This window comes from Octodon degus, unplaced genomic scaffold, assembly GCF_000260255.1.
Source record: "Octodon degus isolate 3935 unplaced genomic scaffold, OctDeg1.0 scaffold00098, whole genome shotgun sequence".
Lineage (NCBI taxonomy): Eukaryota > Metazoa > Chordata > Mammalia > Rodentia > Octodontidae > Octodon > Octodon degus.
Genome location: NW_004524674.1, coordinates 2,128,232 through 2,151,036, shown reverse-complemented (window position 1 = coordinate 2,151,036; position 22,805 = coordinate 2,128,232). Strand labels below are relative to the sequence as shown.

General features: G+C 47.7%; 1 protein-coding gene across 2 annotated transcripts in view; it reads left to right on the top strand.

Moving 5' to 3' along the window:
- Positions 1-20,674, top strand: part of Wscd1 (WSC domain containing 1) — a 45,194-nt gene extending 24,520 nt beyond the window's left edge. For both annotated transcript variants that reach the window (XM_023723376.1, XM_004638313.2), the window contains exons 6-9: positions 10,482-10,641; positions 11,465-11,629; positions 14,661-14,861; positions 17,324-20,674. In XM_023723376.1, the coding sequence (XP_023579144.1) occupies positions 10,482-10,641; positions 11,465-11,629; positions 14,661-14,861; positions 17,324-17,676 (879 nt within the window). In that variant the 3' untranslated portion in view covers positions 17,677-20,674. The remainder of the gene's footprint in view (positions 1-10,481; positions 10,642-11,464; positions 11,630-14,660; positions 14,862-17,323) is intronic.
- The last annotated feature ends 2,131 nt before the right edge of the window (positions 20,675-22,805 follow it).

The following is a 22,805-nucleotide window of genomic DNA, read 5'->3' as shown; positions in this document are numbered from 1 at the left end:
TACTCTATCACCAGTATTTCCGGGGCCACTTGCAAGGATGCTTTTGGGTGTCGGGGTTCATAGGACACTGCAGCCAATCCAGAAGGCAATTTATTGATCTGTAGATGTCTAGCTTGTGAATTTCTTTGCTCCTGGGAACAGAGATGTGGGGGTGGGGAAGGCAGTGCGGATACTTGCTCAGCTACTGGCCCCTGCTTATGTCCACCAGGGAATAAGCCACCTCTCAGGCATCCTTCACACCTGCAGCTCTCAGAAGCTCTCCAGAGACACCTCTCTGCTGGAATCAAAGGCACTCTTTCTGCCAGTCCACAGCAGGCCCATGGAGGCCTCCCTTGGTTAGCAACCTCTAGGAGTCTGGCCAAAGCTTTCCCATAGGGAGTCCGCTTTAATCCTCCCGGCTGTGTGCAAGAAGAACTGTTCAGAGTACTGTTTGCCACAGGCAGCAAGGCAGACTTGCAGGGCTGAGAGCCTTTACCATCAGGCTCCCAGTGACCCGTGTCGCAGGCCTGGCTCCCACACCACCGCTCCTTCCAGAGGTGTGTGAGGGGGAATCAGCCACACCACAGCGTCTCTGTGTGACAAAAGCAAGAGACAGAAGACATGGGAGGAAACAGAGAAGAGGGTGTGGGCAGCCTGTGTGCCCTGAATGCGCCAGCTGAGTTTTGAGTGGGCACTGGGTTCACAGTAGCAAGATGCCCAAGTCTCACCTACCCAGCCCCCATCCTTGGCAGCAGCATGGCATCCTGGCTTCTCCTGTCCACTTTCAGAGATATTCAAGCAACTGCAGCCTGTGTTCCATCACAAACTCCACAGATGGCAGCAAGCCACATCCTATTCTGCACGGAACCCATTCCGCTAGGTGATCCACCTTAGGCCATTCCACACCAGTGCAGAGGGTGGTTTCTTTTCCCCATCACACAGATGTCCTATAATTTATTTAACCAGTCGTCAACTGTTAAGCATTTAGGTCGTGTCTCTCTAGTCTTTTGCTTTGCAAGCAATGACTATGGTTGGGTCATTTTGTGTAAGTGGATGTATTTAAAAACAACTCTTAGAGGAAATGCTGAGTTAGAGTCCGGGCCATTGTGATTTCAGTCAACTTTGCCAGGTTGCCCTGGGCAAAGGTGTACTAATGTTACACCTCTTCCGGCCATGTCCAAGAAGGAACCAGCTACTCTTCTAATCCTTCTTTGGGGGAAGGTAGTTCAAAGCAGTTTCTTGGGCAAAAACCCAGGTGTTCTGGGGATGCTTCCCCTCAGGCAATCAGTCCCCTAGTATCCTGAAAGTTCTGCCTTGTGCTTACGGACAAGAATTTAAAGGTTTAAAACTCTTCAACTTCTATTTTTAGCCTTTCTTCATATTTACTGGCACAAATCCAGATGCTGCAATTTCACAGCGGAGTATGTGCCAAAAGATGCCCGCAGGCTCTTGGGATCTTAAGCCACTTTACACTTTAGCACCTTGTCCAACTCCCTTCATGGTACATTTCAAGGACAAGTTACCTGCTGGCAGGCCCTGTATAGGCAACTCTGAGTTGTGCAGGCCAGACGTGCATGGAAGGGGCACCCAGCGTTCTTGGAAGTGCCTGTGCCTCCAAGCACACAGCGCTGGAATCTGTGCTGACGGCCAGCCCCTTATCCTGACCAGTCTGTATTGTCGGATGGGGCTGGAGGGTGTGTGCTTCCTCCGGTGCTATTGTTTGTAGCTGCAGGATTTTGCAGCTGTAGGAACAGTCAGCACTTCCAGCTTTGAAGTTGAAAGCAGGTCTCCACAAAGCGTATTTAGTGGAATTTGGCAAAACACATCCGATATCTACAATGGGTAAACTTGTGTGCTGGGGGGCAGCAGATCCCAGCTCTGGATGGAACTCAGCCCCACTCAGAATGCAGGGTTTGTGGCTAGGAAGGCGCTGAGACAGGAACTCGGATGACTCACGTGGGGCAGAGCAAGGCAAGGCACCTAAACAGGGTAAGAAAAGTTTGGAAGGAGAGAGAGACTTAGAAGGGGAAGGAATGACAACTTGCAGGAACATTTGGGGGCAGTGTTCGCAAGAGGGACAAGCACAGGGCAGGACCGAGGTGGAAGGAAAGCAGCCCGTGTAGCCTGAGTAGTGCCGCATGCAGTGGCATGACGGGGTGGGGACATGTGGCAGATGGCCTTGCATTTCTACCTTAAAGTTCAGAATCTTTTTCCAGTGGGAAGCAGGTAGCAGCAAGTGGCATGGGAGGGAGAGGCTGGAGTGCCTAGCAGGACACTAACAGCTGCAGGCGGGATGCTCGGGAGCAAGATGAGCAGCAGAGCTGGTGAAGGATCAAGGAGACCGAAGGGATGCTACAGAAGCAGAGCTCACCTTTGACATCACGCTACAGCCCCATCTTTCAGCCGTGCGACAGCTGGCTTTGTGGGTTGGAGAATTCTCTTTTATTTGTATTTGTCTCAGTTATTCTTCTCTTGTTGCTGAGACAAAAAACCGGACACTCAAAATGAAGGAAGGAAAGGTTTATTTAGCTCACAGTTACTGGAGGTTTCGGTCCATACTAGGCTGGCTCCAAGGCAAAGAGGTACATGGCTGAGAGCAACCTTTCATTGCAATGGCAAAGAGCAGAGAGCAAAGAGAAGAGCTGAAACTCAGGCAGCATCTTAGCCTCTGTTGCCTCCTTACACTGTAATGCAAATTGCCTGCCTCAGGGCAGGTGCAGCATCCACACCCACAATACTCAATGGCAAACTCCAGAAGCTGCCCCATAACTACAGTGAGGCTTTGTGGGGACACCTAGACACAAACCATAACAGTATTGTAGGATATTTAGCAATGTCCTTAGCCTCTACTCATGAAATGCCAATAACAACTCCTCCCTCATCTGTGACCATTCAAACTCCAGACACTGACCAAGGTCCCCAAGAGGGCAAAATTGCCCCTGGTTGAGACCTACAACACTAGAAAACCTGCTTGAATATGTGGTCACCAATGTCCAGGCTAACCCACCTCCCCACCTGCTGACTTCTGCCTCCAGGCTTTGAATTCTGTGCAAGAGAAGTCAGGCTTGGCCTCACCTGGCCTCAGCCTCAGCAGGGTACCATTTCTCCTTTTCTCTGCTGAATGCTGAAGGTGGTAGAAAAGATGTACATGGGTCTTCTGCCTGTGCTTTCTGAAGTCCGAGTGCTCTGTCTCTGGAAAGGCCGGTGATGTTTCCATTATCCCAGAGGCAGCTTTATCTTAGCATCATTTGCCCAAGAAGCAGCTGAGATGCCCTATGAGGTGGGAACAGCTCAGCGATACTCGCACTGTAGACTGGACTGTAAGGCAGCCATTGAAAATGTTTCCCAAGACTTTGATGAGGTAATAGGCTCAAAGAAGACATTCAGCAGAGCACAGCAAAGCCTGAGGGTGGGAGGCCAGGGCCTGAATTGGAACTGACAGGGAAGGAGGGCTGCTGGGAGCTACAAGAAGTAGAGCTGGGAGGCAGAAAAGGGGGAAACTCTCCTGGCTTCACCCCAACTTTTGAGCTATGCTCTGAGGCTTATTTGTGTCCCTAGATGAAAAATCTCTCATCTTTTTTTCCAGTTAGTGAAAGTGAATTTAGGGAGTTCTGAGAGGCATTGAATATGGGGAGCCATGAGACGACTGGGGTGTACATCAACATCTTAATGGTCCAGTTCTCTGCCAGTAAGGACTTGACCCACATAAAATGCTGTTGAAGCCCCATACCGTGGTCTTGTCTAATTTCCAGCAGGATTGTTGGAGATGAAAGGAAGGCTACCCCTCCTCAGTGGCTCTCAAGATCCTATCGTCTGCTTGGTTTAGGCACACAGTGTGAGTGAGCGGAGGGGAATATGGATATTTGCACAGCTACCAGTTCCAATCTGGGCTGATATTTGCATGCAGGTAGGGGGCCTATTTGTGAGAATAAGATTCTGGATTAGTGCTGGAGTATGGACTCTAACCCAGGCTGTAAACAGGTGACTAATGAATAATCAAGAGTCCCTTTTACGGGTTGCTATGCCAGGGGAGCTCATCTTTATTCTCTTAGCAGCTGCCAGTGGCTCTACTGATAAAACTATAGTGGGAAAAGAAGGTAGAGAAATGGTGTTTTGGTTTTGCCCTCTTTTAACCTCTTTTGCATGTGGAATATTAAGCACCTTATGTTTTCCCACTGACATTTGTTCTAATGTGCTTCCCCTTTGGCCATTTAATGGTGGCACTAACCTGGCCACCTGTGAACTGCACCGGCCTGCATTAATGTGGAGCCTGTTTGTTCTCCCTGGGAGGCTGCTCTCACTAAAGCCACTTGGATCCCTGCAGACATAGTCTGCCCCAGGTAGATGCCTGGTCTCCTTGGGGCACCCAGCCTCATGTCCTTGGCAAGGGGGTGATCTGTGAGAGCGTGGATTTTGTGAAATACTACCTCAACCTGAAGAATTTTCTCTTGCCACCAACTGTCCGATAAGTGACTGAAAGAGCTGCTAAAGCCACATATGGTGGCGCACCCCTGTAATCCCAGAACAGGGAAGGCTGAGGTAGGAGGATTGCCATGAGTTTGGGCCCAGACTGGGCTTCATAGTGAGTTCAAGGCCAGCTGAGGCTCCATAGCAAGACCCTATTTCAAAGCAACAATAACAAAAAAAAGGAGCTGCTTTGGATTTTCCAAACATCGATAGAGAACCTACAATATCAGGCCCTATGTGTGCTTCTAAGAACACTTATTTGTTTTTGTTTTTTGCAGATTCATTTTTCTTAGGTTATAAAAGTCATAAATATCTGTTTTAGAAAATTTGAAACATTTGTTAAATATAAAAAGAAAACTCACCTATAACTTTACCACATCAAATAGTTATGACATTTTACAGCTGGTCTTTATTCTAGGTGTATGTTTACAAGCACTGGATGTTCCACTCTTCTGTCTGTCTGGAAAATGACCTATGATATGGAGCTGATCCTTCTCCAGCTTGGTGGAAACCTGGGCTCCCCAAAATCCTGATTGTTTAGGGGGTCTGAGTACCACACTTCACAAACTCTTCTTTCAGATGAGTCTTTGGCTTTAATGGGAGGGTCAAATGGGCAAGTCAGTTCTGCTGCATGTAGGTCCTCAGAAAGCCACCAACTGGATGGCTCATCCCATAAGGCATCTAGAGTCACACTGATCTTTGCCCCAAACTATCATATCATGCCTGGCCTTTTCTTCTATCTGTGGAACAGTCAGTCCAGCACCAGTTAATGTGTGTGGTGGGGGCAGGGTGTGTGCTAAGTGCTGCACAGCTAAACAGGCTGGGGTCTGGTGAGTTAGCCTTTGCATAGAGAAGATGCTGGGGGTGACAGAGTTGAAGCCTCCAGCTCCATGCATCTAACCTCACCCACTTCAGACCATCCAAGCTGCTGAGTAGCTACTCTCTGAAAACCACCTAGAGACTATTTTAATGCTTAAACACCTCTTTTGAAAGGAGGAATCAAATCAGTCTACCTAAATTTAAACTCAACTTATAGACTTCAGAGTCCTTAATCACTAATCCATGCCCCTTCTACAAATGATAAGCCAAGGGCCAGAGATAGCCAGTGGCTTCTCCAGCGTCCACAAATGGGGTTCAGAGCCAAAGGCTCCTGATTGCAAGCTTTAGGCTGTTTTTCCTGCCCACCTGCCACCACTTTCAACCCTACAGAGCCCCATTCCAGTTACAGTATCAGTGGGTGAGCTGTCCTACAAACTGACATTGCCCTGCCAGCAGAGGTCTGTCCCTCTGACTCCCATTTCCTTAGCCACTTTTGTGAACACCTTCATCCCTTGAGTGTCTAGGTCTTCCTCTGGCATGTAGAGGACTTCCCTGGAGTGAGAGGGTAATCTGTAGATGTCACTAGAAATGTAGCACAGAGATGAGGTGGCCTCTGAGAAGCTGAGTTGTGCTGAGGTAAAGCCCTGGGCCATGGGTCCGGAAGGCTGGTTTCTAAGCCCATTCATTTACCTGGCTGGAGATCTTTGACTGTTAGCCACTTACTTTTAAGCCTCAGTTTCCCTTTCTGTGATCTCAAAATCAATCTCTTTCATTCTGAGCAGTACTAGAAATCCTGCAAATGCTAGTCAAGGAAGGATTGGAATGGAGGGGAGGAGGTACAGATGAGACTGCCCTGGCCCTTGTTCCACGCACAAAGAAATGTCGACTTCTTGACCCCTTGCCCTCAGGCCAAGCCCCTGCATGTAAGACCCCTTGACCCACAGAGTCCTGCCCGTGAAATGTCATGACCTGGCTTAGGCACCAGCTATGGCCTCTGCCCTCTCCAGCCCCCACCTGGCTTCCCATCCTGGACACCCCAAGTACCTCCATCATGCCTCAGACTTAGACTGACCCATCCCCATGTGACCCCTCACCTTCTGCTTGATTAAAACAATCCCATGTCTATGCTCTCTTTCCCTGCTTTTCTTTGACCCTTTTCTTTCTCTCTACTCTTTCTTTTTTTCTCTCACTGAAGCTTGGAGTGGAGGTAGGGGAGAGCTGGGAAGTTGGCAGAGAGATAAGATTCATCAATATTTAATTTTTATGGAAATCATGTCCTAGAAATCCCCAAGAGGCTGAAAATTGTTCTGTGTTTTCAGAATCCAGTGATGTTGCTGAAGCAGTTATGTTGTAAATAAAACCACATTACTGTCTGCAGCTCTCCCGTTGCTCTGCAAACCCCGGAAACTTGACAGTTTAATCCACTCAAGGAAGCAAAAAGGTTTGGGTCACTGGTGGGGGCAGCCCAATCCACAGCCTTGGGATGAAAGATTTCGAACGCTGCACCAACAGTGCACTTACCACTGGGGAGGAAAATGGAGCACGCGTGCCCTGAGCAGACTGGCCTTGCTGGGTGGCTGTCCTTGCTCTGAGCAGAAACCCCAGGGCAGCAGAGCCCCACATCCGGTATCCTGATGTTGGTCAGGACTTGCTCAGATGCTGTGGGCTCTGCCTGCCCCATGGGGAGTGGTGCTGTAGACCCTGTGACCAGCAGAAGGATGGTACCCAAGTTTGCTTGTCCAGCTTCTGAGGGAGTCAGATCTGGAAAATATCCATTTGTTTAGCCATTTATTCATCAATCAGACTTTTATTGAGCATCTGCCACACATTAGATACTGTTTAAGTACTGAGGTTGCAGCAAGACGTACAAAATGCATGGAAATCCTTTCCCTACTTAAGTCCTTTACGGTGGAGGCAGACAATCAACAGATAAGTAAGTAAGGTATATAGTATGTTGTGTGGTGATAAATGCAATGGAGAAAAATGAGGCAGAAATTGTAGGTATTTACCCATGAGAAACCGATCCACTAAAAATGTCTTGTATAAGAATATTTAAAGCAGCCCTCTTCAAAACAGCTAAATATGGAAACAGTCCAGGTGTCCATCAAGTGAATGATTCAACGTGTCAGCACATTGGCACATGAAATACTATATGCCAATGTAGGGCAGTGATCTACCAGTGCATAAACCACTATGAATGGATTTAGCAAATATTTGTCTGAATGAAGGAAGCCAGGTGCATAAAAACACGTACTGGGTGATTCTATTTATATGGCATCCTCGAAGAGACAAAACTAGCCTGTCGTGACAGCAATGGAATAGCAGGTGCTCTGGGTGAGGAAGGGGTGAAGGCCCCTCTGGCATAGTGAAAGTGCTGCTTGTCTTTATGCCTGTTCATCAAGGCAGAGTGACCGTGACAATTTCATTCATGAAGTCCCTACACAAAAGTAGAGTGCACAGTGAAAGAATAGGATGTGCTGCTGGAGGTAAGAAGGGTGTCGCAGCTTGGATATGGGTGGTGAGGAGAAGAGGAGTTGCAGAAAGTGAGGGAGAGAGTATATCAGGCAGAAGAACTCTGCAGGCGGAAGATGGAAGAGCATGTGTAAAGGTTCTGGGGTTGCGCTTTGGCTTTTGTGATCAGGAACAGCAAGACAGCCATTGTCTTAGGCATCCCAGGCTGCACTAAAAAACTACCACAGCTAATGACATACATTTGCTTTATTAGAGTTCTGCAAGCAGGAAGTCCAAGGTCAAGATACTGTAGGACTGATGTCTCCTGTGCCCTCTCCTTGGCCTGCAGATGGTCACCTTCTCTCGGTGGCCTCACATGATTGTCCCTAGGTCTGTAGGGTGTCTTAGTCTCTCCACAAGGACAAGAGTCATAACAGGGTAGGCCCACACTAGTGTCTTCCTTTCACTTACCTCTGTAAAGACTTTTGTTGCAGTTTGGATCTAAAATGCCTCCCCAAACTCTCATGGGTGTGGAAGACAGCTGGCCTGTGGGATGCTATGGTGGATCTCAGAGTGTACTGTTAGAAGGTAGGGCCAGTGGAAGATGGATCACTGCAGACATGGGCCAGAAGGGCTGTTCTTGTCACCAGCTCCTTCCTTCCCTGCCTGGTTTCTGTCTGCTGTGAGTTGAGCATCTTTTCCACTTTTGTTCTCTGACATCCTGTCTCTGCCAGTGGGAAACCATGGGCTGAAATTGTGAACCAAAATGAACCTCTCCTCTTTTACATTGCAGGCATTGGGTATTTTGTCCCAGCAATGAAGAAAATGCAAAAGTATTTCCAATGAAGGTCAATTCTGAAATACTGGGGTTAGGCTTTCAGCAGGTGAATTTGGAACACAAAATTCCACCTATCACAGCACATGTAGCCAGAACCACAGGAGGCCCAACCCAGCCCCTGTGTGCTCCTTTGGATCTGGCCTGCCTATGTCTGCAGCTCCTGGGAGGCAGGTATTGCTATGGGCAAGGAAAGAGAAGGACTCTGTGAGAGAGGAAAGATGGAGTTACAGAGGCAGGAGCTTATAATTCTCAGATTTGCTTTTCATGTTTTCACATCAGCAGGAAACCATTCCTTTTTGAAAAATCAGCAGTGTTTACATTGAGGTCAGGCCACAGAATTCAATGACCACTGAATAGGGAGGTGGGGAACACACATTCGAAGGCTGGTTAGAGATGCTCATGGGGCTGGGCAGCCCATCACGCACTCACCTCAAGAGCGGTGGCCTGCTCAATTTGAGAAGAATGAGGGAGGTTGGGGAAACCGTTTCCTGGGAACATCTGGGAATGGAGGAGAGGCTGTGCTGTGCTCATCGGTTCTACTGTCTTGGTGGGGGGCATCCATCATCCTTTCCTTGCACCCCCTCCTGGGTTGCTCCCCATGCTCCCCGAGGCTCTGCATCGTCCTTGCATGACTGCTTCAACTCTGTCTGCTGTCTCACGTGAGTGCTGAGATCCTCAGCTTTAGCCTGCTGCACACAGAAAACGCTATTGATTTTCTCTTATTTATTTATTTATGAGATTTCTTGCTGTAGGCAAAAAATAAAAAGATTTATGCAGCATTTCCCTTAGCAATGTGCAGCTTTCTCCGCCCTCTGCCTCCCTTCTCCCTCGTGAATGCCCCAAAGACTACTTTCTCATCTTTCTATGCTCCAGGAGGCCTGCTGTCCCTGGGTTGCAAGTTGCAGGAATGGGGCTAAATGTCCTACCTAGTGGCTGGCACATAGTAGGTGCACAGAAAACTATGAGAGGTAGGTGGATACATTTTTTAATAAGATATATTTGGTGCCCAAAAGAGTGAGGAGGCCAAAGATATCCCATTCTTTTGTGAAGCACCTACTGTGCGCCAGGCTCAGGGCTGGGCAGTGTGGACCCATCTCACCTAGCCATTATCATAACAAAGTGGATAACCCACAAAGTATCTTTTGTTAATGGTGAGATTCAGAGAGATAGAGCACCTTGGCCAGTTACCCAGTGAGCCAGAATATACATTTACATCCTCAGGAAGTCAGCACCCCTCTTTCACCAGTTGTCCCACTGGGGAGCAAGAACCTACGGAAGAGACTGCCAAGTGCTTCCAGGGCCTCCCCAGCGGTGCACCTCCCCTCTCTGAGCACCTTAGGTGGAAACTACGCATGCACTTCCCCACCACTTGCACCTTTGGGAAGATGACCACATGGGAATCCATCCTTGCCCTTCTGTGGGCCTCAGGCAAGGACCACTAGTTTAGGTCTTTTCGTGGAGAAAGCTGGCAACAGAGTTCAGAGGGAATTTCAGTCCCCTCTCAGGTCTGGAGATCTGTTACTGATGATGTGACACATTGAGCTCTGGAATATTTTAGACCATCTAGGCATGCCCGTGCCCTCGCCAGGAACTTCTCCCTCCCAGACAAACACCTAGATGTCTCAGGTCTATACTCTACTCTTAGGTTCATACGCTTTACTCACCTGTGAAGCAAAGTGCTGCTCAACTGTGTGTGACTGTGGACTTGTCCTTGGGTGATGCTGAGCTCCTAGGGCACAAAAGTCATGTCTTGTTGCTGTCTCCCTCCTGGATTTGAACCCAAGGCATGGCGTGGAGGGCTGTGGGCCTCCCCATTGACCCTATGAAGCTACTGTACCCTCATCCTGTCCAGCCTAGGGCCTATGATGGGGGAGGCCTGGCCTTCACCTTCACCCTGGGTGCTTTTGTCTCTCTCCTCCCCTGGTAGGAGTTTCCCTTGGCTGTCCTGCGGGTCTGGGAGTGCTACTGTGCCTACCCAACACCCCAGTTCAACCTGCGGGATGCTGTGGACAGCACGCTGTGTAGCCCCGCCCCTGAGGCACAGACGACAGCTGGCTACTGTGAGGTCTACCAGACTCCTGTGCAAGGTGAGCTCTACATTCACATGGGCCGTGGCTTCTGGTCTCAGGTCAGGGCAAGCTTCCAGGATTAAGAGAAGCCAGGTATGCCTGAGTACACACTCCTAACGCTGGACAAGGAGAGATGGGTGCCAAGCCCCTTACCTCACAGTGAGTGGTGGAGAGAATGGGAATGGTGAGGCCAGGCCTAGGGGGAAGGGGCTGCGTAGGGCCTCTGAGGGCTCTAGGCCTAGAGTCCTCTTTGGTAGGAGCATCATGGCTGGCCGAGCTGGTGCAGAATGAGCAGATGGGTGGGAATGTTCCCAGCTTTAGCCAGCCCTGATGTGCTTCAGCTCAGCAGGGAGGGCTGGGCAATCTTCTGGTGACTCATGTGCTTCTTGCAGCAGCCCTCGTGAAGTGAAATGAAACTCAGAGAGTCACTTGTCTAAAATACCTGAAGCCAGTGGTGTCTTGATGACTGTCTGAGATAAGTCCAATGCTGGTTTACTGTGGCTGGACACAACCCCCCATCTACTACCTCCAGCAAAATCTGGGTTTATCTATGCTTGAGCCAGGGTTCCTCTGTGGCTATGGAGACGGGGGGGGGGGGGCAAGGGTCCATAATACACCTGATGCTTACTCCTGAATCGGTTATGGGAAGCCTTGTCATGGGCTTTCTTTGTCCAATCATAGATCTGTGCAGCCAAGCTATGGGTGGAAAATCCCTTTCCCTCTCAGGACCTCCACTTTCCCATCTGTTGAATTTTGACTCACCTGCGCCACTGTTAGGAGCCCAGTAGTGGGTGTGTAGGTCATCCTGGAGGTGAGTAACTAATGACATTTTTACTTTCAGACACACGCTGTACAGACAGAAGGTTCCTTCCCAACAAATCCAAGGTATTTGTGGCTTTATCAAGCTTCCCAGGAGCCGGCAACACGTGGGCAAGGCACCTCATTGAGCATGCTACGGGCTTCTACACAGGGAGCTACTACTTCGATGGAACCCTATACAACAAAGGTGAGTCGGGTCTGCAAGGGATCTAGAGAGCCCAGACTACCTACCTGCTCACCAGCCAACCTCTGCAAGGTACTAAGAAGTGCCTCTCACACTTCAGCACGCATAAGGATCCCCTAGAGAGCTTTCTGGAACAAAATCCTGGGCCACACTCCCAGTCTGACTCAGTTTGTCTGACCCAGGGCCTGGGATTTTGCATTTCTACAAGTTTTCATGGGATGCTGGTGCAGCCAGCCCCGGGATTAAACTTTGCATGGAACATCACAAAACACTGCTTGTTCCAGGTTCAAAAAGAAAGGCCAACAGCTTGGACTTTCCCTCTAGAAACATTACTTGAATTTTCCTTCATTGTTAGAACCTTCATTAATTAGGAGCAGAACTCACTTAGTCTACTCATTCCCCCCTCCGTTTATTTTTGAGGCAAGGGGTAGCTCATCAAAATGCAATTTTATTTAAATAGGTTCAAAAATCTTTAAGAGGTTTATGATTTCTAATCTTTCCCTTGTAGAAATAAGAGGTCTCCTTTGCCAAGTAAATTAACTTAAATGGCTCAAATCTGTGCTGTTTAAAAATAAAGAATAAGATGCCTCAGACAAATCAAGTGGCATCTAAATTTGACAAAATGTATTACTCTGTAGTCTAGTGTTGGAATTCTGTCTGATCTTCTTTAACCAGAGTTGTGTTTAGCCAAAAATAACACTATCAATATCATCCTAGAGAAATAGAAACTTCTTGAGATTGTCAATGAGCCTAGGAAAGCGCACAACATCCTTTTTCAGAGTACTGTTTTGTTTTGTTTTGTCTTGTTGAGCTCGGACTCATAGTAATGCTCCTGTTTTCAGCCTCTCCAGCGCTGGCATTACAGGTCTGCCTCACCACTTCAGGTCTTGGTCACCAGTTTAGTGTGCCCCAGGATGGGGCCAGCCCAGCATATGGTGCTGGGGATTGAACTCCAGTCTCTGCCTAAGCAGGCAATGAGTCCACTGAGCTATCTCAATGGCCTTCAGAGTACTTTACATCTTGCAAATGACCAGTGATGTTGAACATTTTTTATATATTTATTTACCATTTGTTTTTCTGAGAAGCATTTATTCATTTCATATCTCCTTCTATGGATTGGGTCTTTAAATTTGGGGGATCTGATTTTTTTCAATTCTTTATGTGTTCTAGGAATTAGTCCTTTGAGGAACATCTGTCTAAGGTATTTCCCCACTCTGTGTGTTGTCTTTTCACTCTGTTGGTTATTTCTTTTGTTGGGTAAAAGCTTTTTAATAAGATGAGATCCCAGTTGTTGATCCTTTGTAGTATTTTCTGTGCCATCAGGGTTTTGTTCGTGAAGTTTTTACCTACATTTAAGTGTTCAAGAGTTCTACCTACTCTTTCTTCCAGCAGATTTAGTGTTTCTACTTTAACATTTAGATCATTGATCCATTTTGATGTTAGTTTAGTGCATTGATATGGGTCTAGTTTTAGTCTTCAGCATGTGAAAAGCCAGCTTTTCCAGCACCATTTATTAAAGAGACTATCCTTCTATTGAAGGTGTTTGACCCCTTGGTTAAAGATAATGGTGTACTTGAAATTGTTTCTCATTTTGTAATCTTTCCCATTGATCTTCAGGTCTAGTTTTACTTTTCTTTCTTTTTAACCAGCACCACGCTGTTGTTATCACAGTAGTTTTTAGTATAATTTCAAGTCAGTAATTGTAATCTCTTCTTCCTTGCCTTTGTTGCCCAGAATTGTTTTTGCTAGTCTATATTCCAAATGAATTGCATGAATGGTTTCTCTAGTTCTGTGAGGTATACTAATAGACAATGAGTAGAAAAGCTCATTTTGTTCTTTAGAGCCCAAGGTAAGTTAACTAACAGTGATGGAGCTTGTCTCCAGAGCTGAATGACAAGCACTAGGTTAGAGTATGGCCAGAAGACTAGGTTCAGATGAGGAATTCCCAAGATTTCTCTGACATCCAACTATTTGATCTCCCCTATCATTTGTTTCCATATGTTCCTATGTTCTGTACTTGGACCAGTCTACTTACCAGAAAGCAAGCTAAAAGACAGGATCTTATTCTCTCATTGCCAATTGAAAGTCCAAGCCACTGCTAACTTTTGTGGATTCATATATTCCTCTATGGATGGAAAAGTGGAGTCTGGTCTTCTCACCTGCTTGCCATTAAAGTTCTGAGTACCAAGGGGCAAAGAAAAGAGGCCCCAGAGAAATATGTCAATGTAAGTAAGTTTCCGTTCATAGAAATCAGGCCTGGATTCCTCAGGGTTGGACTCAGATACTATTTATGGAGCCTTGACCAACCTGCTCCATAGCCCTGGGTGAAGAATCCCTGTATATGCAAGGATGGAGGCCTGTTGTAGTCCATGATATAAAATCAGAGGGTGAGGTTTCTGCCACTTTTAGTCCTTTGGCCATTGATCCTGAGGGTGAGAATCCTGACGCCACTGTGGGAAGGCAGACAGAAACTGGGCTACCTAGGGACACACAGTGGATACAGAGGGTGCTCTGGTACTGTTTATGTGGTGCTATGCAATCTTCAGCAAGCCACACAATCCCTCTAAGCCTTACTCTCTTCTTCTGGTTGTGCCTATAGCTATTTAACTCATAATGTTGCCTACAGTGCCCATGTGAAATTGTCTCTGAAAAAGCCTCAAATGTGTGTGTGCATCTTCAGTGTCTATGAAAGGGTATGGTCAGGCCCTCTGCTCCTGACCTTTGAGACCTGCAAGAGGTGACTGGCCTTATTGGTCTGGCAGATACCATCTTTCCCCGCCCACAGATGCCTTCTGTTTCACCTCCCTTGGGACAGGGTCACTCCTCTGGAGACTGCCTGGCTCTATCTATGGGCACTCTTGGTGCTCCCTTTTGGGCCATCACTGACCCTCTCATCCCCAATCCTGATTTCCCTCTAGTGGTTGTATGAGTCAGCATCAGAACCCCTGCTGCTGTGGAAGTAGGGACCCCACCCCACCCCACAGGAACAGAGACACCTTCCTCCACAGGGTGCCTTTTCCTTTCTCCTGGGCAGGGTTCAAAGGCGAGAAGGACCACTGGCGAAGCCGGCGCACTATTTGTGTGAAGACCCATGAGAGTGGCAAGAGGGAGATTGAGATGTTTGACTCAGCCATTCTGCTGATCCGGAACCCCTACAGGTCCCTGGTGGCTGAATTCAACAGAAAATGTGCTGGGCACCTGGGCTATGCTCCAGACCGCAATTGGAAGAGCAAAGGTAAGCAGAGGACCAGCAAGGCAGTGGCAAAGGACCCTGGCAGTATGCCCTCTGGCATACAGGACCAGCACAGTTTTCCTGGGGACTTGTGCTACTGTGCCTGCTTTGAATTCATCTCTTACCCATCCCTTGGAAGCCAGCTCAGTCCATGCACTGTAGTACTTTATGTGCCAACTGGATGGCCAAGAATGTCCTCTGCCCATCCCCAACTGGGTAGTGGGATGATCCATGCCCCTTTACTTCCCCTGCTCATACCCAGAGTTTACATAGAGCTAAAAGAAGAGCACAGGCTTTGCACAGAGGTGGTCCTGGTCACACCCTCACCCACCCACTGGACCAGCTTCCTCCTTGCCTCATAAGATATGGCCACAGATAACTCATGGGGAAAGACAATATGGGTCCCCAATCTGTGGTTAGTGCTCAGCATGCTCACCCCCTCCTATGCTCCTATGGAGCCCCTCAGTCTGGTTTGCAGGCAGCCACCCTGTCACTATGTCCTCACGTGAAAGAAATTGAAAACTCTGATGTCTCTTATCAGAACATCAAGTCAGGTCACAAGGGCTCTACCCTCATGACCTCATCTAAACCCAGTGACCTCCTGAAGACCTCATGTTCATCCCATTGGAGACTAGGGTTTCAAAATATAAATTCAAGGGCTGGCCAGATAGCTCAGCAGACTAAAGTGCCTGCTTAGACAGGCACAGGGACTGGGGTTCAAACCCCTGTTTGCTATGCCTACCCCACCCCTGGGGCATGCTGAGAGGGTGATTAAGACTGGGCGTGGTGTCGTGCACCTGTAATCCCAGCACTTGAGAGGCTGAAAACAGGAGGATCACTATGAGTCCAATCTGTGTAGTGAGACCCTGTAGACCCTGTAATATATATATATATATTCCCCCAAGGGGCTATATACAGACCATAACACCCAGATTTTCTGATTCTTAGTCAGATTAGCTTATTCTCTCCAGAAGCTTTATTCAGAGAGTCTCTCTATGATCCTGTAGTTACTGAAGTCCCACATATACTAAGACCCCTCCAGGGCATAGGGGCCCAGACTACAGGGTTCAAGGCCCTATACTCAAGGCATATAACTGTCTAGCCCCTGGAAGTAAAAAGTAAAGATACAGGTCTAATGGTAAGTGATGTAGATTGAGCCAGGCATCAAGCTGTGTCAAGGCAGGGTGATGGTGAGATGAGATCTGTGAAGCATCATGACCAGGCAAGCTGCCTGTCCATCCCCACTTCACTGTGCAACAGTGAGGCCTGATTAGTGTCCCAGACTGGAATCCAGTTCTTTCCCAATTGTCCTCCACCTAGACCAGCCCCCCCCCCACCATCCTGGTCCTCCTTGCCACCTCGCCTTTGAAATGCAGGACCATAGTAAGAGCTTAGCCCTCTTAGTTGGGCAGGCTGAGCTCAGATTCTCCCTCTACCTCTTGGAAGCCATATGACCCTTATTAAGCTGTGTTCCTCATCTGGGTTCAGTTTTCTTGTTTTGGAATCCTAGGGTGATTTGAAAGTGAAAGAATGTAAACCCTAATATTTCAGGTATATTAACAGCCTGATTATGGAGACACTTTGTGCTGGGATGGCTCTTGACAAAGTATACCCTACTCCCTTGCAAAAATTAACATCTTAATTTTCTAGCTCATGGAGATCATTTGCTAAAGTTTGAGGCTACATTTGTCTGTGGTATCACTGTGTGTCTAACTTCCAGCAGAATCATGGGTCCAAGCTGACAATGAAACACTCAGGACACTACATAGCTGTCAAACACCAGGTTCACCTAGCCCAGTCTGACATAAGAGGATCAAGAACAGGAAACCAAGCACAGCCTCTTCACTCACCAGGAAGCCCAGAAGCTTCCTTATCCCAGGCACATACTACTCAGTCACCAAAAGCATCTTTCTCCTTGGGGCACCCAAGCAGATCTAGATCTAGAAAGGGAGCAGTAGAAAACCCTGGCTGTCCCCCATGCTTAGAGTCCAAGGACATGGTCAAGGTACTTGTGGTTTGTCTGTATAGAGATGCCCTGACTGGCCTTGCCACTCATCCAAGAACCTGTTCTGCCACAATGGCCTGGACTACAGATCCCTTCCCAGGTCTCCTTGTCCAAGTACACTCTAAAGGTTAAGAAAATCATAGTCCACACAGAGATAACTAGTTCGTGGTGCATAGCAGAACATGTTTTTCTTATATTTCCAAGGAAACACTGCTGAGGAAAGGCAGACTCAAGATGATCATACCCCAGACATCCCTAGGACATATCCAAGCCCAATCTGATATTAATCAATTATGTACATTAGGTCACCAAAGGGTCTTGCTCCAACGAGATGCAGGCAGCTTGGCCCCGGGCAGTAGGCCATGGAAACTGTGGCTTCCTCTTTCTCCTGAGCAGGCCCTATGGGGCTAGCAGTCTTGTGAGGCAGCCTTTGACCATGTCCTTTCTCTGTCTACTCCAGAGTGGCCAGACTTCGTGAACAGTTACGCGTCATGGTGGTCCTCACACGTGCTGGACTGGCTGAAGTACGGGAAGCGGCTGCTGGTGGTACATTACGAAGAGCTGCGCCGCAGCCTGGTACCCACTCTGCGGGAGATGGTGGCCTTCCTCAATGTGTCTGTGAGCGAGGACCGGCTGCTCTGCGTGGAGAACAACAAGGAAGGCAGCTTCCGGCGGCATGGCCAGCGCCCCCATGACCCAGAGCCCTTCACCCCTGAGATGAAAGACTTGATCAATGGCTACATCCGGACAGTGGACCAGGCCTTGCGTGATCACAACTGGGCTGGACTGCCCAGGGAGTACGTGCCCAGATGATAGGCCCCTGCCCAAGTGTTCCCCTCTGCTGCAAGATGCAGTCATGCCATGGAACTATACCCCTGCTCTGCTGCTGGGACATGGACCTCTGGGATGAGGGACATGTGGCTGCTTGCACACAGTCAGCAGGGAAGCCCTCGGGTGCTGCTTCACATGCAGGGAGACCTGATCTAGATGCCAAACCCAGACAGACACATCGCAGGACAGATACAAATGGACACACACTCCTGACAGACACTCACACATCACAGACACTTACTTACACATGATTCCACACTCGCAGTGCTCATTTTGATGTGCCTAAGCCACCTACGCAGGGTAAGCCAGATGTGCCCAGCCTTGCAAATGCAGCCACACAGGGACACGAACACATAGGGGCCAGGGCGTGTGTCCAGAGGCTGGTTGGCTGTCTATCTCTCATACATGCACGTGCACATACATGCACCCTGGGCTCTGAGAGGCCCTGGGCTCCCTGTGTCCAGAGCCAGCACAGACCTGCTTGCCAGAGCCCTCAGCTCTAGAATGCCAGAGTACAAAGGCATTCATTCTCCAAGCATAAAGGGATGGAAGTGGGTGTACAGACTGTTGATGTTGGGCTATTCAGCCTTGACCTTCTCTGACATCGCATAAAGGTATGTGCCGTTAACTATCAGGCACTGTAAACTCTGCAGCCCAGCCTCTCTCTTCTCTCTGGACAGGGTAGTGAGGTACTGTGGGCAGAGTGAAGCTCACACCTCTGCCCTGCCCTGCCAATGCACATACTTACCAACCTGCTCAGCCCTGCCATGCCCTTTGACTCACATCAAGTCAGTGATCCTCAGAATGGGACTACCTCCTGCCTTCTTCCACTTTCTAAGAAATCTGGCAATTCACACTCTGCCTCTGAAGCAGGGTGTGAGGGTTGGGGTAGGACAGAGGCTAAGCCTCTAGGGGAGTCCAAGACCCAAGAGGTCCATATGACAACAGGAGGGGAAAGAGGAGGACATGGGAGACCCTTGAGGGTGCACTTGGGGCCACTGGGACTGTTGTCCAGACATATCAACAAGAGCTATTCTCTGTAGATCTCACAATGGGGTCATAGAAATGTTCTATGTGACCTTTGTGGCACAGCTTCTGCCTGACCTCTGGTGGCAGAGCCCTCTGTGTCACTCTGTGTTCATCCTGACACATCCTATCACTATTGTATTGTCACACAGCCTTTTTGCCACACCCTGTCTCTTTCTGTGTAGTGACATTGTTCCCATTTGTTTGTTCTGCTCCCGGTGGCCTCTGTGTCCTTCCTGACGTGAAGCTATCCTAGAACTTATTTTTGCATCTTAAAGCTGAGAATACCAGTCTTTGTAAGTGTCTTGAAAGCCCCTGACAAAGCCATTTCCCTTGGGCATGGAAGCAGTTGAGAATTACAGTTTCCAGGCTGCCTTGGAAAGAAGCCAGACATGTCTACATCCCAGAGCAAACCTATGTTCTCTAAGAGGCAGTAGATCTGGCATCAGATTGCAGGACAGCAAAGAAGCTGACCTCCTCCTGAGATAGATTTGAGGTTTGAGCTCACTCTTCAGGGCCATCCAGGGGCAAAGTCTGAAACCATAGAGGCTATGTATAGCAAAAATGTCGAGAGAATTGACCAGGCCTGCAGCCAGGGCATGATCTCTTATACTTCACCCACTACCCCAGAAGTTGGGGAGTGCAGCAAGCCCCAGAGTTGCTCCTGGGAGCTTGTTGGTACATTCTCTGCTGCCAGATGTCTCAAGGCTTCATCCCCTTTCAGGAGGGTGCCACCAGTTCATGTGGCATGGAGCTCACAGCCACCGCTGGCTCTTAGCAGTGGGTGAGGCATCTGTGCTTCTGAGAAAAATCGATTTGGCTCTCTCCAAGTTAGATGGCATCTCCAGCTCTCACCTCAGAACGGAGGCTACTGTCCTGACCAGCCACACAGTACAAGCTGATCTGTCTGTAGAGCAGAGTGTAACAAATACAGTGAGAGTCAGAACAGAATAGCAAGACTATCTACAGATTCCAACTTTAATAGCAAGGATATGGGGTTACACAAAACTGTGTTAAAACATGTCCCTTTCATGGATTTTATCTCTTGTTGTGGATCAATTTGAAAAAACCAAAATATATAATTTTAAGAAACTAAAACACATTCTGATAATCCTAGTGATGTGTAAATGAGAGAAAAGAATAGACAGGCCCCAAAACCCTGGGAAGAAAGCTGCTTAATTATGTGAGCATCTTATAATGAAGCCTCTTGCAGCTAAAATTAGATTTTGAGTGCATGAATATGCGATCATGTTTGCACATCAGAATGCAGGGGTTTTTTTTCTCTTAAAAGTACCAAGAGCTATTTGGTTCTTAGGAAGCCCCAAGAAGGGAGGAGGAAGAGAGGAGGTTGATTCCTGCAGCTGCAAGAATCCTTAAGGCCCAAGGTTGTTTTTGTTTGACCTCAAAACTTGATGAAGGTGTTTGAAATTCAGTGACTACAAAGCAGTCTATGAGAGTTACAGAGAAATTGATTGTTCCAACATGATCGTCATGGGTGTTGGGTGTATCAGCCTGAACCAGGTAGGAATCAAGTACCGTGGGAGCACTGGAGGGTTTCTATATGGTTGGGCTGGGTTGTGGCCCCCGCTCTGCTCTCATCTTGGACAGTCCTTTCCCTTGCCTGGTCTCAGTCTTTTCATCCATAAAACAAGGGATGTGATGGATGTTGGTTGCATCTCCAGCATGCATTCCTCTATTTCCTTTCCCAGCAGTCTCTCATTTCTGCTAAGGTTTCAGTGACGTGGCAGAACCAGCTGTCACCACTCCCAGGAGTAAACATTCAATGTAGACTAAACCAATAACATAGTCCGCCTCTCTGACCAAAGTGATTGATCCAGATATGACTGCATGAGGTAGATATATTCAGAAAGAGGGACTTTGAAGATTTCTGGGGGTGACCAGGTGTGACGGCATGTGCCTGAAATCCCAGCTCTCTGGTAGGCTGAGGCAGGAAAATCACAAGTTTGAGCCCAGTCTTGGCAACTTAAAGAGACATTATCTCAAAAAAAAAAAATGTTTTTAAAGGACTAAAGATGTAGCTCAGTGGAAATGCCCTGGTTTCAATACCCGGTACAATAAAATAGAAGGAGGAAGGAAGAGAAGGGGTGGATAGGGGAATAAAGAAGAGAAAGGAAAGAGAAAAAAAAAAAAAAGAGGAAAGGACATTCTGGGACTTTTGAGTAGCAACTCTGAGTGCCTTTGTTGGATGTGAAAGAGAAAGCAGGTAATCCTGAATCTTGATAGGGGCCATCCTGGGACCATGGCAAAATTACTCTCAGCATGAAAGCTGAAGGGAGAGGAGAAGCAACAAGCACCAGGTCCTTGGTAACATCAAGTGCAGCATAAGCTTTGAGAGTGGCCCCACCTCCGGACCTTTTTCATTCATGAACCAATAAAGTCTTTCTATTTGTTACTTAAATTGAGTTGAGCTGGACTTCTGTTACCTACAACCCAGAGCATGGTTTAAAGGATTGAAAGGTTCTGGAGCACTGACACTCTGTTTCCACAGCTCCTGTAGGTAAAGCAGGAAACCCTACCACCATGAGGCTATAGGACTGGCTCGTCACTTTCAAAGGGAAAGGCTGAGTGAAGAGTGCTCAGTAGGAAGTCATCAACCAAGACAGGTGACATGGCTAAGTTCTGACACAGAGGTCACCCAGATACCCTTGGAAAACAGCACTTAGATGCTTAACCAATGTCCTATATAGTCCCTATGAACTCCTTGGTGTGGTTACTATTTATTTTCTCTGCTTAATGGATGTGAGGAGTAGAATGCCATCTGAGGTTGTGAAAGTGTGGTTCCATTTGCCAAAGTTTCTTTCATAGAGAAGACCATGTGCTGTAGGAAGGAATTCTTTGATAAGCTACTTGTTCAGGGAGTGAAATGTCCTTCAATGGGTAGGAGATACCAGTGATATCAGAGGGCAGTTTAGGTGCTACCTAAGGAGAGTAGGCATGGTAAACCATACAGCTTTGGTTTTCCTGAATGGGACATGCAGACTCACAGTGGAGCAGAGTAGGTTCCATTGGAGAAGCAGGGCAATGCTACTTCAGGGTTTTCTTCCTCTGGCCTCTTTAACCTCACTGTGTGCAACCAACCTCACTATGTGAAGATGAGGACTTCTATGTGATCCCTCTTTTCTTTAAGTTCCCCTTGGAACATCTTTCATGCCATGTGGCAGGGCAAAGTTGTGTAGAGAAAAACAAAGATTCCAGGAGATCAATATGAGTATACTCACACAGCTACCTCTTTTACAGCTGAGGTAGACTTGTCAGGCCTTTCCTGGGTAGAAACATCACAGGTACCTGCCATGGGAAATATGAGCAGACCCGCCCTAAATTGCAAACATGATTGCTTCAATAAAATGAAGAATCTCGATGTCAAACAAAAATGAAAAGACCAGCTGATGCTGTAAGCATACATATGAACTGAATAATGAACCATTCAAGATGTGTCTTCAGTGCTTCAGACATTTTTTCAGATTTTAACATCGGTGGTGACAAATCTGTGTCCTGAAAGTCTGGTGACTGACAATACAGTAAACAGTATTCCTATGGGTCACAAAGTTCCACAGACATTGGTCATCACACAGGTGTCTCAGTGAGGTGAACATTATGTCACGCTGGGGGAAGAGAAAATAAAGTTTCTGAGGCTAAATTGGACAAAGTTCAGCCCCTTTATTGTACAGATGAGGAACATGAGACTCAGATTGGGGCAGGGTATCATAGGTGGCCCTGCTATGAGGATGGGTGATGGAGCTAACATCTGAATGTGGGATCTTCCCACGTACCACCTAATTGCCTCCATACTGAACCCCTGCAACTCTCCTAAAACTTGCTGAAAATGAGACAACCACGCATACTCATCTCATCTGGAAATGACTCCATTAATTTCACTGCTAATTCTTGGCCAAAGCACAGGCTGATAGGCCCCTTAATTCAGTGTTAGAGGCTACTTAGTAAGCAATCTCAATCCTTTGAAACAATGCAAGGAAGCATTTGTCTCTAAAGAAGTGAGGTAGGAATGGACCATAATTTGCTGTATTAGTCAATTTTCTGTTACTGAACAAAGCTGAGATAATCAA